This window comes from Aythya ferina (assembly GCF_964211825.1).
Source record: "Aythya ferina genome assembly, chromosome: 4".
NCBI lineage: Eukaryota > Metazoa > Chordata > Aves > Anseriformes > Anatidae > Aythya > Aythya ferina.
In genome coordinates this window covers 2,059,651-2,079,862 of record NC_140300.1, presented here as the reverse complement: position 1 = coordinate 2,079,862, position 20,212 = coordinate 2,059,651, and the positions used below count along the sequence as shown (strand labels likewise).

The window sequence follows — 20,212 nt, the reverse complement described above, 5'->3', positions numbered from 1 at the left end:
TTTGACACTGCCAGACCACGAACAACCTCACAGGTATATCTGAAGTTCTGTGTTCTCCAAGGTTTGCACATCACAAGACCCTCCCCTCCTACATACCTTGGGGCTGCTGGGTCCTCGCCAGCGTGTCCGTGGAGTCCTTCAGCGTTCTGAGCTCTGAAGGGGAAAATTCAACTTCCCTGATGGGTCCTCGGGGCACAAACGGCGTCAGTATAGTTCCAGGTGACTGATCAATGCCGAGGTTGCGAAGGTATATCTGACAAAAGAAATAAGGAACACACAAGGCACTCTTAGAGAATGTTAATGGATTCCAAATTGCACGTTTTCCCTTCATCTTAGAACAGAACAGAGCAGATGAGTTGGAAAAGGCCCATGGAGATCATCAAGTCCAACTGCCTGACCACTGCAGGGCTACCCAAAAGTTAAATCATATTAATGTGGGCAGCTTCCAAATGCTTTTGGAACACTGACAGGCACCAACCACCCCTCTTGGAAGCCTGTGCCAGTGTCTGACCACCCTCACAGTAAAGAAATTTTACTGAATATCCAATCTGACCCTCCTCAGAGCAACTCCCATGCGTCCTGCCACTGGTTTCCAGCATCTCCCTCAGTGCTTCCCCTCCTCAGGGAGTTGCAGAGAGCAACGAGGTCGCCTCTCAGCCTCCTCTGCTCCAGATAAAACACCTCAGCATCCTCAGCCTCTCCTCACAGGACATGCCTCCCAGCCCTTTCTCCAGCTTTGCTGCCCTCCTCTGGACACTTTCAGGGACTTTCACATCTTTTTTTTAATGTTGTGGAGCCCAGAGCTGCAAGCAACATTCAAGGTGAGGCTGCACCAACATTGAAGAAAGCAGGAGAATGACTTCTTTTGACTGGCTCTGCCATGTTTGATGCACCCCAACGTGTGCTTTCCCCTCAGGTCCCTTCCTGCTGAGCTGGCCCAGAAGGACACCATCGGAGACATCATCCCTGGCCTAACTAAAATCCAGAAAGACGACATCTAATGCCTTGCCTTCATCCACAAGGTGGATGACCTTGGTGCAGAAGGAGATCAAATTAGACAAGACTTTCCCTTCACGAGCCCACGGTGACTACACCCAGTAACAGCTTTGTTCTTTAAATGCCCTTCAGTAGCACCCAGGACAATCTTCTCCATAACTTCTCTAGGAACTAAGGTTAAACTAAGAGGTCTGTAGCTCCCTGGGTCTTCTCTCATGCCCTTTTTGTAGATGTGTATAGCATTGGCCGGCCTCCAGTCAGCCAGGACCTCCCCAGACTCCCATGACCTTTGGTAAATGGCTGAGAGGGGTCCAGCTGTAACATCCTCCAACTCCTTCAGCAATTTGGCATGAATCCTGTCAAACCCCACGCACTTACAAATGTTGAGCTGATAAAATGATTCCCTTACAATTCAGTGACCACAGATGGAGAGTCGCTGCTCCCCCGTCACGGTCCTTCAACTCAGTGGACTGGGCAGCACAAGATGTCATTACTTTTAATCAGTGAGGCAAGAAAGGCATTAAATGCCTCCTCCTTTTCCTCATCCTTACTTACCAGGTGCCCATCTGCATCAAGTATCAGCCCAGTGTCTTCCTCAGACCTCCTCTTGCTGTTGACTTACTTTAAAAAGCCTTTTTTGACGCCACCTTTCTCTTCCCAACTGGGTTCAGCACAGACAGCTTAACATGATCAGACTTTGAAATTTAAACCAGACAGCAGGAAAGTTCCTCACTCTTAAGGAAAAGTTCATTATGGGCCAGTCTTCAAAGCAAAGAGTTGTGAACCCTTCTGCCAGAGCTGGTTCAAAATAGTCATGAAATAATTTTGGTGATCTTGCTATAGGGAATAAACCCACACCCACACTGGGCTAGGGATGAAATCAAGTTCTATCTACAACCAAGACTTAGTTTTACTAATGTAGCTAAAGCAATAAGTCACTCCATAGTAAATATGGCATAAAACGTAGCCTTTTTTTCCTTTTCTGTATAGAAAAATACAGACCAAATGCACACAAGCACTATTTGTAATTGTATAGTGCATGTGTATATATAATTGAATAACGTATTAAATAAAAAAATGCTATCCAGGTAAAATTTCTTCATTATCATTATATCATTAAACATTAAAAGCAGTTTACAGAAGCAAAACTAAAATCCTACTCAAAAATCTAAAAAACGTGTGATATATATATGAGAAAAACATAAGAAGGATGAAACCAACTCTATGCAACACCCAGAGATTGTCAGTTCAGACACACACAGCATCATGCCCTGTATTAATATATTTTGAAAGCTGGAACAGTCTCTCAGAAGTAAGAGCCTATCAAAAGCCACCTACGGTCTCCTGAGAAAATTTCTTTCTTTTTAGCAGAGTATCTATGTTTATAGATATTATATACAGCTTAAAAAAAAAAAAAAGTTAGATTTTATCACTTCTGGGGGGAAGATATTTTCAACTTATACTACATCCCAAACTTGCCAACCATATGAAATAAATGAACTTACAGAACTTGGCCAACTCTATCCCCTATGATACTATGATAAACCTATATTTTAATAGCTTATGTGCAACCTGATCCCCTTTACCTTGTCAGTGATTTATGAGAACAGAATCCTCAAAACTACAGCTGGAGAACACGCTTCATTATATTGATGAGTCTATGATTCATTATATTCATTAAAAAATGGAGGTAGCAGACAACCCTTATATCTCATGAATTCCATTTAAAGTATTCTCCCTACAACATTTATATTTGTTTCAACATGTGTTTTCAGAGACATCCCAGAGAGAAAAGCTTCTAAAACATTGTTCCAAGGACCTAATGATTACAGGAATCATCTTGCAAGAGCAACAGCCACACACTCAGAAGATAATTACATGTTTATGATTAACACAAATCTGCATTTAATTTTCTCCAACATTCGGTATAGTTAACATGGCTGCCACAATCTGCCCTCCACTGGCACCAACAATCCTAAAATGGAGAAGGGAGAACTGAAATCTGCATTAGCCAAATAGGATAGAGCAAAGGAAAGGTATGCAGAGCCTTCGAACATCGTTCATGAGCAATATAAAGAATCAGGAATTTATCTCTTAGATACCGGAACAAAGTGAACAAGAAAGAAGAGTATTTATAGGGGGGGAAAAAGGCAATTTGATTTGCCAAGAAGTTCTGTGTTGGTTTTGCTATTATTGCAGATCCGTGGGTGTGTGAAGTTCAGCTCTCTCTCCTGCAGCCTAACATTTCCTTAGTCAGCACTTGAGTCTCAACCTCACGTTTGGATAATTATATCCCGATCATTTGAAAGAAGCTGGAAGATCAGAAATGACTTATCAATGCTCTGCAAAAAGAGCTGTAAGCAACTTATTTACAAGTCTTTGCATCAAACATTTCACTTACTGCTAATGCTATGTCCTGTCCAGTGGGAAAAACAATGGGACAACTCTAACATCAGAATTATTAGAGTCAGAAAAATGAAGTGTCCTTTAAGATTTATTTGTATTACACAAAATAAATCACCTAGTATTTCTAGAATAACCATTGCATGACATGTTCCCAACACAACTGGATGTCAGAAACTAATTATAAGCATGACAGACTCAACTCAGACAACCAATCCTGTGATACCTTCTGCTCTTTTGTCCTACTTGCTCTAAGGTAGCTGAATATACTCGTATCCCTTCATAATCAAAGGTAAAAAGTCACAAATTGTTATGAGAACATAACTTACTGGGATCCTTTCTTCAATATTAAACTCTTCTTTTTCCGGAGTTCCCAAACAAGCTGTTGCAAAGGGGATGAAGTTATCGTCTTCTGCACTGGTGAAGAAGTGTCCAGAAACTGCTGAGCCTGAGCCCCCCTGGCTACTTTCCCCAGAACTAGCAGGAAGATTCAAACTATCTTGGGAAATATCCCCTAAATTGTCCGTGCTGACATGACGAGTAGGAATATCTAAGTTATGAGGAAGTTGTTGATTTTCAAGACCATCACAATTCTTCTGGTCATCAGTTGGAGAGTTTCTACCCTCTCTAAGGAGCTGAGCAACTCTTTCACTGGAAATGAAACCATTTGGGTCTGAGCTTTGTCCTGTACTGTCACTTTCAGCATCTTTATCAGTAGGTCCAGAAACAATCTCAGTTGTAACCTTGTGTATCGTGGAGCCTCCTAATCTATTTTCAGACACTCTTAAAACATTACTCGTTTCTTCTAAAGGCTGCATCGCCTCTGTTGAGATTGCTGGCTGAACAACGTCAGTCAGGGAGGTGATCCTACCGGAGACATTTACTGAATTGTCAGACTGAGATCTAGTAAGAGGGTGAACATGCTCTAAGTTTTTCTTATGACAGTGCAAATTTTCCAGGGAATGTGTCTCTCCAGAAGCAGCAGCAAGATAATTTTTAGGGTTTCTACTACTATTTTGCGTTGACAAAATATTGTTCAAAGAACTGGTAATTGCACTGTGGGCTTTCTTTCTCGGAGAAATTCCACTTGGGTGAGACAAAGCCAGTTCATCAGATATCTTGTCTGACTGGCTCATATTCCAAGTCCCCACCTTCTCCATGAAGCTAAGTGATGGGAGGGACTGAATTCTTCCAGTGTGAGGATATTTCAGTTTTAAGGACTCAAAGCGTTTGTCATTTTCCTTCTGAGCACATTGCAGAGAATGTTCCTTCTCAACAGATGTAGGTGTACTGGTAGACAAGTTCCCAGAATTTTCTTCATTTAAGCACAAAGGAGAGGCCTGAATATCTGATTTGATCACTCGAGCACTGGGTTCCGCCTCAGTTTTGTTTGCAAATATCCCTGGAGTAGACTGATAGCTTGGACGAGCAAGGTGCCCAAAGAATGAGCCATCACCTATGAGGAAATTAAATGTAGGGGAAATGTCTCTAAGTTTATGTCCCCTTTCTATGGAAAAATCTGAAATAGTTAATTCATCCCTGCGCACTCCAGGTTCTGCTTCCACTAGGGCATTCTCACCACGTGAAGAAGGAGCTTCCATGTCCATCATGACGAGTTGTTTAGGTGTACAATCACTAGTGCTCGTCACAACAGGGACAAGCTCCTCTTTCTCAAATCTTACTGCAGGAGATGCTTGTTTCTGATGATCATCTAGGAACCCTGGGTTCAATGAACCCTGGGGTTCATTAGTAACAGCCACGAATTTCACACTTCCAAAGTCATTCAAATCTGCTCCATGCTCCTCGGACTCCCTGGCTATTTCAGATGTCTTTGCAGAAAATGCATCTTGTACATCTGAGGTTTTACAACTGTCTTTCCTCAAATCATCAGACAACTTATTAGAGAAATCAAGCCCAGAAATATTCTTGTCTTTTTCCAACTTCTCTAGGTGTCTCACGCATTCTTCTGACTCTGTCTTAGCCATTGTTTCCTGCTCCATCTGCATCTCTCTTTCACATTTTTCTGAATTCTTAGTCAGTGCTGTTTTACAAGAGGAGTTGTCAGAAGATGAGAACTCATCGTGCCTCTGTAACCCTTTTTCCTTCTGTGCAAGCTCAAAACCAGGAGCTATCACATTGTTGTCGCAAGAGAAACATTCATCTTTTGCAGAAGTACTACAGGTCTGCTTTGCAAGAGAACCTTCCATTTTGTTCAGTCTACTTTGCTGGCTTAGCATCGTTTTTGAAGTGGAGCTTGCTAAATTGTCACCTGTTTGGGGGATCGTTGTCTTCCCATTAGCATCATTTTTGCCGTCTTCATTTGCCTCCTTGTCCACAAGTAGATGTCCAGAAAAACAAGAGGCTTGCTGAGACAAACCACCACTAAAACTGGCATCACAAGGTTCCCCGTGTCTGAATGAAAGCGGATGCTGAGACAAAGTGAAGCAGTCACTGGGTGCATCAGAGGATCCTCCTGCATCTGCCAGACACGCAGCTTCTTCCACGTGCAAAGGCTTTGAATGCTCCTCAGAAGCACAAGAAACATCAGGGACTCCTCTGTAAGAGCAAAGAAAAGTCAGTACATTTCTCATGATGCTATTTATTTCAACATTTCCTGCTTAAGTGGAAGAGGCCAAAGTAGGACTTCATCCAAACAAGTAACTGGGATTTAGCAACATGCACATAAATACATCCCCTAAACAGAGCAAAATGCAAAGAAATGTAAAGAAAGTCTGAATAATATCAAAAACCTCTCCTGCCCTATAAAGTAAAGGCTTGAAAATTGTTTTTTCTACTTGGTCTGTCAGTATTTTTAGTCAGTTTGGGAATTAAAGGGTTTGTTTGTTTTTATTGTACTAACAGGATACTTCAGTTAAATAAATGTAAAATAGACAAAGTCTAAAGAAAATAGAGAAAAAGACAAATAAAAAAAAGATAAATAGATTTGCCTAAGTAGTTTTTTAAAAAATGGAAATGCATATATATAAATTGTATATTGTATAAATTGCTTATATATATATAAATTGTATGATGTAGATAAATAAAATACAAGAATCATCCACTTCAGTTTCTTTGTACTAATTATTTCTTTAAAGGATATTAAATGTAGTGTTTTTTTAATACAAAAATTATCATTAAACCTCATTTAATATTACTAAATGTAAGCAGATCATCACCTCTGGTGGAACTAAGTTCTGATCCACACAGTGAAGTCATAGTACGTTATATTAGGAAATAAATCTGTCCTGTCACACACCAAGTAAGTAGGAGGAAACGAACATCAATGACAATCTAAATATTTATATATACATGCACACTCTTTTCCTGTCTTTAATAAAGGGCAGAAGATTTCCTGACTTCTTTGCACTGGAGTTTTGTCACACTTTTGTATGAAGTCTTTATCAAGACTTTAAAAAAATACTTATTGTAGTAAAATATTCATATTTTTTATATAAAAGTATTTTAAATGACACGTTCCTCTAGTACCTAGAAAGTACAGAGTCATATAGAATTTTTTGAGTTGGAAGGGACCTTAAAGACCATCTTGTTCCAACCTTTCTGCCATGGGCAGGGACACCTTCCTCTAGATTTGGTTACTCAAAGCCCCATCCAACCTGGCCTTTAACACTCCCAGGGAGGGGGTATAATATTATACATCCATACATATGCTAGTATTTACTATATAAATACAAGTTGCACCTGATTTCTGTCCCCAAAATTTGATAAAGTTTATTTCAGAATGTAAAAAAGCTAAAGAGATGTCTGGGAGGGCAGAGTTCTTCATTTTCCCATTTTCTTCAGGTATATTAGGATGAAAAGTTTATGAGCCTTTTCCCTTTTTCAAACCCTTTTGAAGGCAAAATAATGAGAACTCTACTAAAGCCTTCTCTCTACTTAAAATAAGTACATAAAACAAAACATAATAAAAACAAGCAAACAACCACATATCTTTGTTCTTTGTTTCTGTGACCATAAAATAGTTAATTATTTATTTATGAAAGATAGGACAATTTATGGTCACCCAGGAGAAAAGTTATGTTCTGTCATAACACCAGGTAACTTTCTCCTACCTTAAAGGAATAAAATCCATTTCTGATTGCTGGAGAAGCGTCTCATCTGAAAACCTCCGGCCTTGTGTTGAATACGTCAGCAGGGGAAGACAGGGAGAGAATTGACTGTCCTGAATATCTTTTAAAAATAACAACAACACAGCAGTCAAAGTTTGCAAGGTAATCCCTATTTAACTGCCCTGCCAACTAACACAGCCTTCAAACTCAAAAACGTGCTAACTGCAGTCAAGATGATGTAACCCCATCATTTACTCTGCTGAAACATATTCCTTTATGCATTAAATTTAGCTTTTCTTATGTACCAAACTCAAAAGGTTTCCTCTCACCTATCTCAAAATGCTACATGACACTGACATCTCTAACTTACCCTCTTAACCTTAGACTTCCTTTTGTGCAAACCCCTATCCTTTTTTGCTCATTAGCCAGCATCTCTTCTAATGATTTCCTTGCAGTCTGTACATGGGAGGACATCCACAGGGCTGCTACCCAGACCACCATTTATTCCTTTAAAAGAAGAGAAGCTCCACTGATGTCTTCTCCAGTTGCCATTTTTTCCTAAGTTCTGTTTCCAGCAAAGGCCATATTTTTTTTTTCCTTTAGGGTTTAAATATGCAAGTAATAATAAAATTGAGTTATCACAATTATACTAGCACCACTGTCTACTGCCATAGCAGTAAGTTTTAGGTTCTATCATGTATTTCTTTGTTGTTTGAGGTATTTGGCATTTCCAACCTTTTTAATTCACTGCTTACAAAAACAAAAACAAGTGTTTTATAACACAAGAATACAAACAACTGTAAGCTTGCATTTGATAAATGTAAATGACAACATACACGTTTTGATAGAAGCAAAACAATTACTTCCAATTCAATGATAAGTAAACAGATTTTTTTTTAAGCAAAAAAAAAGCAATTTGTCATTAATAGTCTGACTTTCAGAATCAGAGTTCACATTGACTTCAATTAGGTTCATTAGTTTCCAACCATCGCAGACCAGCTATACTCTGGATCACTTACAGAAGCGTAATCACATCAGATAAGATGACCATTACATAAAAAGAATAAAACTTTAACATTACATCAGCTTTATCCCAAGGCTTTCCACAGCCTCTATTACATCACCTGATGAGTGGTATCTGACCAGAAGATGACCTTTGAGTCATTCTTAATTTAATACTTACAATTAATGCTTTTTAATTACTTTAGAACATTACATAATCAGAGCATAATTAAAGGAGTAGAAATAATTTTATATCACACAGCAAAGCTGGATCCAAATACAGATGCCCCCTACTCCAGCCCCATCAGCCAGCCATAATGATAACAATAATAGATTGCTAGTTTCTTTCAGAAATTCCCTTTTATCTCAGCAGCTATCTCAACCACATGGCAAGCCTGACGTCTCCTAGAAGAAGCCAAATTTGTACCTTAGCATCAGTTGTACGGATGGCACAAACATGCTACAGCAACTTAAGTGAGGAGTCTTTGTTTTTCTAGCACCCAGTACCTCTTCAAAGCTAAACTCTCTCCTCTACTTGATTAAATAAATGCATTGCACTAGCCACCATTCCACTGTACTTTCATCATAAATTATTCGCAATACCAAACAGGAATGAAAAGGTAAGCTGCCTGCTTTTTTGGATGTTTATAGGAACAGGAGGATTTGTATCATAAAGGTGGGGGAATGTGTAACGAGCTACTTCTGAGCAACTGGACATGAGAAAGCATTTGGAAGAGGTTCCAACGCAGACTGGTAAGCACCTGTGCCAAACAGGCTGAAAAAATGTTTTCCCCTTCCACACCCATTATAAAAGTAGGCAGAACAGCAAAAAGGAGAAAACGCTGACAACATCAGCACAGAGGGAGCAAGATCCAACTAAGCAAGGAACAAGGCCAAGGATGTCTTTTTGCTACAAATAGTGCCTCGGGGCTTCAGCCAAGACTGTGGCCAAATGTACTGGGTTGTTTTGTATTTACGTGGTTTTAATCACAATTTGAATCATGACTTAAAATCACGGAACAGGAGACTGATTCATTTCACTGTAATCTCTAACGTTATTTACAGCTTTAAGGAAAACAACGAGCTTTGTTTCCAGTGGCTGATATTAGTTTAGAACCAAATACATTCTGCACATTAGATTTCTTATTCCCAATCACTAACTGGAAACATACAATGTATTTAATCCACCATTTATTATGTTTAGTATATATTTATTCAAATAATTGTTTTTAATTTTTATTATACTTGAAAATTCTGAGACAGTAGACTGACCACAGATAGCTTGCATATAGAATTGCATTAAAAATGCAAAACCATTTATTTTAAGAAACATTAAGCAAGTTGGAATCCAAACTATCCTAGCTGTATTAGATGCATTTTTTCCTCCCAAATCTTGTTTTGCATTTAAAATATTAGCGAACAAAGGAAATAGTAACTGTAGTTATTGAATTAGCCTTGTCATCTCCCATCATGATACACTTCATGTTCTCAGAGCTGGCATCTTATTTTTAGTCATACAATAGAAGAGGAAAATAAGCTCTCTCAATTTTCAGCTTAACTTCTTCACTTTGAATGAAAATGTATTTTCAAGCTAAACCGAAAATCAGAAGCGATTAAAGAAAAAGCTCCCTGCACAATAAAGCCTGGGTGTGCTGTCATTGTAAATGAAGAGACAAAAAAGACTATGAGGGAGGGAACCAAAAAATAATTGAAAAAAAGCTGTCAAAAGCCGTCAAAAATAGATCCTGCCAAACAACTTTTAATGCATCTACACACGTATTGATAAAATAAATGTGCATATAGGCATACACACACACACCATTAAGTCACAATATTTGGCTGATAAATCAATGCTCTGAAGATATATTATATCAACACAAATTTAAGTACCACTCAATATTTGTGCTGAGAAATTCCACCTCGCACTTAAACTGATGAAAAATTATTTACCATTCTTCAAGCAGAGTTATAAACAGGAAATCCTTCCTACAAGGGTATGCATCCAGTCAGCCCCTTCAGTGGTCATTCTCGTCCCAGTCCTATCCCAAACCCTGGCTCCTAGAAATCCCTACTTTCTTACAGAAGAGGCACACAGATGAGGCAGATATTTGCGAGCAATAAATATCTCACAGCAGAGACCACCACTACAGGGCGGCCTGGTCAACTGGCATCGCAGCATGGCAAATGGTATCACTGAATCACCAAGTTATAGGGGTTGGAAGGGACCTCAAGAGCTCATCGGGTCCAACCCCTCTGCCAAAGCAGTTCCCTAGAGCAGGCTGCCCAGGTAGGTGTCCAGACGGGCCTTGAATATCTCCAGAGAAGGAGACCCCACAACCTCTCTGGGCAGCCTGTCCCAGTGCTCCGTCACCCTCACCATGAAGTTCTTTCGCATGTTGGTGTGGAACTTCCTGGGCTCCATTTTGTTGCTATTACCCCTTGTCCTGCCCCCACAAACCACTAAAAAGAGGTTGGCCAAATCCCTCTGTCTCCCACACTTCAGATATTGGTAAACATTAATGAGATCCCCTCTCAGTCTTCTCTTCTCCAGGCTGAACAGCCCCAGGCCTCTCAGCCTTTCCTCACAGAGAAGATGCTCCAGGCCCCGTACCATCTTTGTGGCCCTCTGCTGGCCTCTTTCCAGGAGATCCCTGTCTTTTTTGTACTGGAGAGCCCAGAAATACATACATATAGATTTTTATATAGATATAGATCTTTGTATGACCAAAGTCCAGCCATACGTTTCAGGGGACAAAGCACCCTGGCAAATCTAACAGAGTCGAGGGCTACCTTAGAGGATGACTTGGGGTCATGATCAACAAGCCAGGACAGGAGCCCAGCCTATTACTGTACCCCAAATGGCAGATGTGTTTTCTAAATATATATACAAGGAGAAAAACTGTTGCTAAGTAGTAACAAGGACTGCTCTTGCCAACCTTTTGCTGAAGCGGCATTTACAGGTCCTGATAACCATAACTCAGAAGATACCCCTAAGATAAGAAGATATCATCAGAGGATCAGAGAAAACAGCCAAGTGATCAGAGAAGCACGCTTCACCGCAAAAGGCTGTCAGAGCTAGATCTCGTTAGTGTAATCAAAGAGAAGATTACCGGTGACTCAATCACATTTGTATGTATGCACGTAAGACCAGAAATTTGGTAGTTAAGAGCATTTCAGTTCAGAGGACACTATATAATAACAACATAAAACACCAAAGCTATGCAAACCCAGATGATAAGATACTCCAGAGTGCATGCTTTAGATAGATCATTAATAACTTCAACTGCTATTTTTTTGCTTTAATTCTCTCTTCTAAGCCTCTCATACATCATCCTAAGAAAGAGACCCCGAGTTCTCGACCTCCACCTAAAGCAATGAAACCAAACCCCAAGAAGGGACGGCCCCAGTCTCCCCACCCCAGCCCAGGGATGCATTTCCCCCTCCTTTTTTTTGCACAGCCACCAGAACTTCACTCAGAAGAAGGGTGCTGGAGCTCAGTGCCTTGAGGCAGCACTCGACTGATGAGGCCAGGCAGGGTGAGAAAAAGGGGAAGGAGCAGCTGTGATTCAGCACAGTCGCATCCTTGGTGGAAACCCTCTCCTCCAGCTTGCCCCCTGAAGCAACCTATAGAAGCACCCTTATGGAGTTAAATAAATCACATTTAACTGGGGCTACAAAACTAAAAATATTTTACACAATGTTAACTCCATCCATGTCAAATGTTCTCTCCCTTCCAGCTCTTTTCTTTTTTTTCTTTTTTTTTTAAAAAAAATTCTCATCTTTCAGCACACGAACTCCGATTTTTTTCAGTAACTTATTCTAGAGGGAGAAGGATCATTGCTATCGTATTTTGGTTGCTTACAATGATCTGGGGGCTCATTACACTCCGGCATAACCTAGGTTTTGCAGGCAGAGAAGCAGGTGCTCGATGCTTAAAGCAGCAAGTGACGTCAGTACAACACACTTCGAGGATCTTGTGTCAAAACAGTAATTCTTCCTGCTGTCGCTCTGAAGGTCAAAAGCTTCCTCACAGTTGAATTCACTGAACAAGCAAAGCTGGGCATGCTACTTTATCTTACAGCCTGCTGACAATTCTGAATGCCAGAGTCAAACTGCCATTTGTGGAAGATAAAAAAGGAAGGCAAAACAAAAACAAAACCTTCTTGGCTTTGTCAATCTGTTCCACAATGTAGCAGGAGCACTTTCAATGCAACTGTCATTGTGATTTTTCTTTCCACCACCAAAAGGTGATTCAGAACACCTTCTGAAGAGAGAAAGGAATACATTAGTATTATAGCTTACGTTGCTCCCTTCCCTCTCAGATCTGGAAATTTAAGCATATATAAGGAAATGCTGTGGTTACTGGCACACACTCTAGAAAGCAGTAAATAAGATGCCAGCAGCATAGGGAATTCTTAGATCTTGAAGTATCATCTTAAAAAGCCTTATGCTTTCTATTTCCTCCTCCATTTAAAAACAAACTTTGACAAATAACAGGAAACTTTTCTTGATAAAAAGGTTTCTAGTTCTGCAAACAACATTAATGTGGAAAAAAAGCTATACAACATACTAAATACACTAATCCTACACCAAGGATGTAGTCAAAAATAATGCATACCTAATTTACCATGACCTTCTACTTTCTAATATCTGACTTAAACCTGAATTTTGCACATGGCAAAACAAAAAAGGGGGGTTATTCAGTATTATCTAACTCTAGCTAGACACTTTATGTATACATTGCAGTGAGATGTTACCTGTAGACCCAAACATGAGATCTCTAGGAGTGCTTTTTGCTTCATAAAGAACATTGCTTCCAAAACATCTCAGAAGTCTCTCCAAATCCACAGCGGCCAGCAACTAATTCAGCCATACCAGCTTTTCTGCTTGTGCTGTTATGGTAGAACAGGACCTCATTTCATCTTGCTAACATAATACTTAGAGAAAGAAAAAAAGCTTAGAGCAAAATGGTTTAGCATTCAGTATAGACCAAAAGCAATATAATAACTATATCTTGGCAAAAGTCTAAGTTCAGGACTTACAATAAACTACCTGAAGTTTCTAGGAAGGAAAAAAGATGTGCTGGTCATTACTTCTATGCTTTTGTATCAAACAGGATTTTTCCTGTTCCTTCAACAGATGTATTACTTCTACCAAAGCTAAGTTTGTCCCAGATTTTGTGTTTGCAGGTAGATGTCATCTTCTGTCCTGGTTTTCTTTGCAGAAATCCATGTATATTCACTGCTGAATTCACAAAACCCTTAGGAGCCACAAACGTTTGTCAGGCTATTCCCACGGCTCTTTCAACACCATCCCTTTGAGCCAGTTGTTTAACTTCAGAACAAACAACCACGAAGAGCAACACGCACACAAGCAGGTATAGGAACAGCAAATTGCAAGCTGAACTTGCCCTAAACTGGAAGCAACAGAGGCTTATTTTAAAAATATCGCAAGCAATCATGCTATTTGCCTATAATTATTTTGTTTGTTTATGAAAAGAACAAAAAAGATGGCGTAGTGAAACCAGCCTCAGAAGCAGCTTTATTCAGCAATTTCAGCGACATCCTGGAAAAGTGAGTCAGAAATATAATAACATAACAGGTGGATAACACTTGATTTTGCAGAGTGATCCTCTGAGGGATATCAGTACAAAGAGAAACACTTCAGGCTTAGTAACAGCATTGTTAAGAAATGCGTTTCCAAGAAGCGTATGCAAGGATATGCATAAAAGAAGTCCAGGTGGGTGCCACGGAAGCAAAGAAACAAAGAAAAATAAGTGCTATCAGCATGCAAGAAGTTAACATACTGTAACTTACTGTTACATCATCTAGACCCACAAAGGTTTGCACAGGGAAAATTAACACCACAATATTTGATTGGAATTGAGACAAAGCTAATTCTGAAAGCCAGAAGTTAAACTTGCAGCACATGATCGAATTCGATGAAAGAACCAGCATTTAAGAGCAAAACTCTACACCTACATGCAACAGGAGCATTGCAACCGATGGACAAGAAGCATGGCTGGGGGCCTGCTGAACAATGGTTGAACTGGGATGAGTAAGGAAGCAGAAATGCAATAAATTAGAAATAATGCAATAATTAGGTAAGGTAAGCAAGGAAACCGTTCTAGCCTGGGTAACGAAACCAAGTATTGATAACAGTCTTGGCTAGTTGTGTCTTTCATAGGTAGCACAGAAAAGGAAAATAAACCACTTACACAATATTAAAGGTTGGACTAAACAATCTTACGGGTCTTGTCCAACCTGAATGCTTTGATGATTCTACATGGGTATGGTTAACTACACACTACCTAGCTCTACCTTTCCTTTTTTTTTTATTGAGTGTGCATAGGCAAAAAGGAAAAAAGAAGAATAGTTCCAGTTGGAAAGGGCCGACAAAGATCAATTCTCAGATTTCTGCAGGGCTGACCTAAAAATTAAAACATATCATTAAGAGCATTAACCGAATGACTTAGAGACAGACAGACACAGGCAACCACCACCTCACTGGGACATCTGTTCCAGCATCTAACCACCCTCTCAGTTAAAATTTACCAAATGTTCAGTCTGACCCTCTCCTGGTGCAGCTCTGAGCTGTTCCCATGCATTCTGTCAATACATACTGGTGAGAAAAGATGAGCACCTCCCTAATTCCCCTCGTCAGGGAATTGCAGAAAACAAAGAGGTCACCCCTCAATCTCCTTTACTCCAGGCTTAACAAACCCAGTGTCCTCAGCCTCTGCTCACAGGACAAGCATCCCAGCTCTTTCTCCAGCTTTGCTGCCCTCCTCTGGACATTTTCAAGGACCTTCACATCTTTTTTATGTTGTGGAGCCCAGAGCTGCAAGCAACATTCAAGGTGAGGCTGCACCAACACTGAACACAGCAGGAGAATGACCTCTTTTGACTGTATGGCTCTGCTGTGTTTGATGCTTGATTGACACTTGTCTCCCAATCAATACTTATATCCAGCATTACTCCACCTCAAGCATAAAATCCAACAGTTCTTGTTAAATTTCATGCCATTGTTGATGGCCCAAGGTTTAATATACTTTATAAATTAATTGCCATAGCTGAAACTCAAAGTTTTTTGTTTTTTTTTTTTAAAAGAGCAAATATAAGCAAATAAAGGCAATAAAGAAAAATGGATCCAATCAAGGTTGGCTCCACTCCCAGGAGTGATTAGTTTCTCTCGTTGGGTGAAAGATGTGTTTGCTATTATTAATGGGGATCATTTGAAAAAAAAAAAAAGTCTTTGTTTCCACCATTTTGAGGATAATTATAAATTACTTCAATAAATCAGTAGTATAGTAGCATCACTTGCATCTTAAGATGCAGAGAATAATGTTGTGTTACTAGCAGAAGATTTCTGTTTCAAAGATGTACTGCTGCCAGTGAACTAAAAAACATAGAACCAGAAGGGACCAGAATATTCTGACTCCACATGGATGAAAAATCAATGTAACACAGAATAAACAGGGGTAAAAAATTAAATTTTAGAACCTCTCAAATCAATCTAACTAAACCATGGCAATTAGATGTGAAGGAAAGCAACAAAAATGCTTATCTTCTCTAAAACAGAGGTGTTAGAACTGGAAAATATTTCTGACAGCAATATAAATTGTACCTGAAGGCAAGTGTTAGCAATTAGGTCCACTAATAGAACATTAAACACTATAAATTATGGTCTATTGCTACAAAGATATCATTTATCTAAACACTCAATGCAGAAAGAAAATAAGTAAATGAACCACCCCGTGGTGGTGGAAGTAGATGTCTTTAAAGGTCCCTTCCAACCCAAACCATTCTGTGATCCCATGAATAAATCAGTGCCTAGGCTGGTGCAAGTTCCAGGCATGGAAACAATACAGCCATGTCATCGGATTAGATTAGAAAGAATAGAGAAACAGAAAACCTGGATACTTTATGTCAGAAATAAAGATGACTGCCAAATAAGAGATGCACAATCCCCACTAGGATTACCAGAAGTAATCCATCAGTCACTCAGGATACCTTATGTGAGAGCTCATGGCGTATTAGCAGAGCTAAAAATGCATTGTGAAAAATGGAGTTATAACAAATGGGTCTGTCCTACAGGAATACAGCCAGAAAAATGCTGTACTCAAATGCAGCAAGAACTATTTCATATACAGGACGAATCAGCAGTTAATGATTCTCTCACTTAGGATGCTAGAAACGACTGCATACGTGTTCTTTCCCAGTATCCAGCTTGGTGAGGACAACTGAACTCAAGATGTCCTTCGTTCACATGTCAGGGATGAAATATATTCAGTGTCCAACCACATCATGCATTAGCTACTCGGAACTATACATGTATGGTCTGGAAGATTGCTACCCCAGCATTAGTAAGGCTGGAAAACAAACTTACTGGTGAACCACAACAAATAGAACAAGAAGCTGAAGTATGAGGAAACACCAAGCCAGAAAGCCTTAAATTATGTCAAAAAAAACTTATAGCTAATATGATTAATTGATGCAAAAGCTCTAAGTATTTACCATGAGTGTATTATTCTGGATGGCCACAGACATACTAGCTTTAAAAGCCTTCATTTTTTTTGTATTTGAAACTTCATTGTTAAATGACAATGCTTGTAATAAAGCAATAAACTGCACACAGCTTTCATATCTTCTCTATGATTAACAGTACTGAAGAGAACATAGCAACTGAAAAAGCACTGCAAGGCCCAAATGACCAATTTAATACAGACATTAAATGTACCCTTAATGTAGTACATCCCAATACGTTTTAAGACAGAAATTTAAGGACTTGCAACAAAATCCTTAATGTTGATAAGAATGAAGTAAGAGTTTGGTTGTGAACACACATTCAAGCACTAGAACAGAAGGCTATTTAGCAGGAGACCCTGTGCTCTGACAATAGGAGGATGACAACAAGGTTGCAGCATTTCATATGCATGGTGCCTTTTCCTCTTAGCCCAAGAGAACAAGAGAATACAGCAAGGCATCACCAGATAACCAGAACTTGATGGTTTTGATAGCTGGTCTGTAACACAAAGGCTAGTGCATCCTAGCTAGACCACCTGGTAAAAAAAAGTAAAAAGTTGGTGGCTCTGAGTGCAACAGTGCGAGTGGGTGGACATCAAATTACTCAGACATTTTGAAAATTACCATCACCATCCCCTTCCCTGTAGTCTTTGTTATACTGACTTCCTACATGGGCAAATCCCTTTATCTGGATAGTTTGGGTCGCAGCAGTACAGTACTTCTAGCTAAAATTCCTCAGTTTTTCCTCTTATCTGCAAATGAATATAAATACCAATTAATTAAAGAGCAGCAGCGTTTATACAGTACCTCTAATAAAGGGCCATTGAAAACTTTTTAAAACTGTATTTGGAGATTGCTTTGGAACAAAATAAGCAGAGAAGGGTGGAAGCAGCATATAGTAGCTTGAATACATGAGAAAGGGTACAAGCATTCACACACCAAGGTTTTTGACATTATCAATTACATCTACTTTACTGTTACGAAGTTAACTCAGATTTATGACTAAAACTAATATGAATTTTAAAGATGCAGAGAATACCCGAACACCTAAAAATAACCCCAAAAATTTCTAACTTGAATACAGTTTACTGTTAATTCTCCAGGAAAACAAGACTATGGTTTTACCTAAGAACAAAGATAATCAGTTCACCTATTAAGAGACCCAGGGAAGGCACACAAGCTCTCTATCTCATTTTGAAGATGGGCTCTGACAACAAAATTACACAGAACCTTTTTTGTGAACACCAGTTCTCACAAGAAGTCAAATCCAATCCAAGATGAGGACTGGTTTAAAAGGAAAAGTAAAATCCTAATCATTTAGCAGATTAATGATGCAGTGTTGAACATACCCAGCAGTAAGCCACATGACTTATCTCCAGGATACTGCCTTCTGGATGTTTCTGCTGCAGACAGCACTCCTTCCTCCAGCGTAGGGAACTCTGTCAGGTCATTTCTATCACAAGTCAGGCCCAGCTTTGTCTCTGAGGCAGCAGTTAATCGGCTGGCATCCACTTCTGGGGGAAGCTGATACCATGACTCAATTTCCTAAGAACAAGTGGGGAGATTAAACCGTGCATCAAGAAAATTCCAAGACATTTGTTCCAAGGAATTAAAGCCTAAGTTTTGAAATAGCAAAGCTATTGCTTCCAGATTGTATTTTCTATACAAATACTCAGTTGTCATTGTTAAAGAATCATGCTGCACTAATGAACTGCCAAAGTCCACTGTCAGTTCTCACCATGGCCTGAGCTCTCAGCATTCACTACCTGTTCACCAGCCTCCCATCACTTCTCACAAACCGAGCTCCATCTCCAAATCCTACAAATACAGGAGACTTTTTTCCAAACCAGAATGAAATCTTTCACTTCAAAACGACAACCCCGATGAAGAGAAATGCTTCTGCACGATGCTGGGCCAATACAGGACCTGACACTGTGTAGTAGAGGTTGCTTGCATTGTGTAACTGGGGATTAACAAGCAGAGCACTTACCAATTCAACTTTGAAAAGATTCTATAAAAGTTGAGTTCACACAGATAATGCCTGAAAGTTCTAGCCATCCCTTCGTTTTGTTTTTTAATAGAAAAAGACATACAGGTCATGTGCAACTGGAAAGGTGCATCGTCAACTCACGTATTTCATTAAAGAATTTGCATTGGGATTACTAGGGAGTTAATTAAATGGATAATTTTTAATTATAGAAAAGGTACAGACCTGTCTGGTGCAAAGACTTAAAAATAACAATCACTTAAGGCAAATCATTATCATGAGCGTATATAACATAATTACATATACATTAATATAAGCAAGAAATTGTCCTGGTAAATTGGCAGAAGTACACAGAGCACACAGAATCATTAGAGTTGGAAAAGCCCTCCAGGATCATCTGGTCCAACGACCCCTGAAGTACAGGGCTATGAGCTGAGTACAGGGCTACGATCACCTCCCTGCTCCTGCTGGCTTATTCCTGATACAAGCCAGGATGCTCCTGGCCTTCTTGGCACAAAAATTTTGGGCGTTTCTGCATTGGCCGGGAATCGAACCCGGGCCTCCCGCGTGGCAGGCGAGAATTCTACCACTGAACCACCAATGCCAGATGCAAGCCGTACATTGCTGCTACAAACTGAGCACCTTGCTGCAGCTCGGTTGTTGCTGAAGTAGCATCTTTGCTTTATAGTTGCAGGTTCTGCTGCCTTTTCAAACACTGCTAAGGTATTAAAAGCTACTTTTCACATCAGGATTTTACTTTGTAAGCTATCATCTTTGCTCAAGATTCTTTATAGTCTATTTGAAAACTCTGAGTTGATGAGAAATTTTGTTTCCGAAAAACCGTGATCTGAGGCACTTCTTGGAGTACTGAAATATTTAGCAGCACATCCATTAGACAGAACTACTGCATCACAATATGAGTATGATTCTCCTTAATCAAATCAAGAATATGTAATTAAAACAAGGGACTAGAAGTAGTCACACTTTACATGACCTGCAGCAGGGCTCTCTGCTAACAGGCAAATCCAGTATTTTGAGGCAGACAACTTAGAAGTAGCAGGATCAGGATTATAGTGAATTGCAAACTGGATACACATCACGGCTGCAATGCAGAAAACATTATACTGGAAAATATGTGTAAGTTAATAAGCAGGAAACAGAGAACAGAGGTCACCCCATGCTCCTCAGCACAGGTATGTTCTCAGCTCAACTACTGGTGACTCAGTTTTGAA

General features: G+C 39.6%; 1 protein-coding gene across 1 annotated transcript in view; it reads right to left on the bottom strand.

Moving 5' to 3' along the window:
- The window catches only part of ALMS1 (ALMS1 centrosome and basal body associated protein), a 70,156-nt gene that overhangs the window by 39,280 nt on the left and 10,664 nt on the right, over nucleotides 1–20,212 (bottom strand). Inside the window, exons 3-6 of the mRNA XM_084517731.1 lie at nucleotides 18,343–18,538; nucleotides 7,470–7,587; nucleotides 3,729–5,955; nucleotides 97–253 (exon numbers count right to left, since the gene is read on the bottom strand). Of these exons, the coding sequence (XP_084373857.1) occupies nucleotides 97–253; nucleotides 3,729–5,955; nucleotides 7,470–7,587; nucleotides 18,343–18,538 (2,698 nt within the window). The remainder of the gene's footprint in view (nucleotides 1–96; nucleotides 254–3,728; nucleotides 5,956–7,469; nucleotides 7,588–18,342; nucleotides 18,539–20,212) is intronic.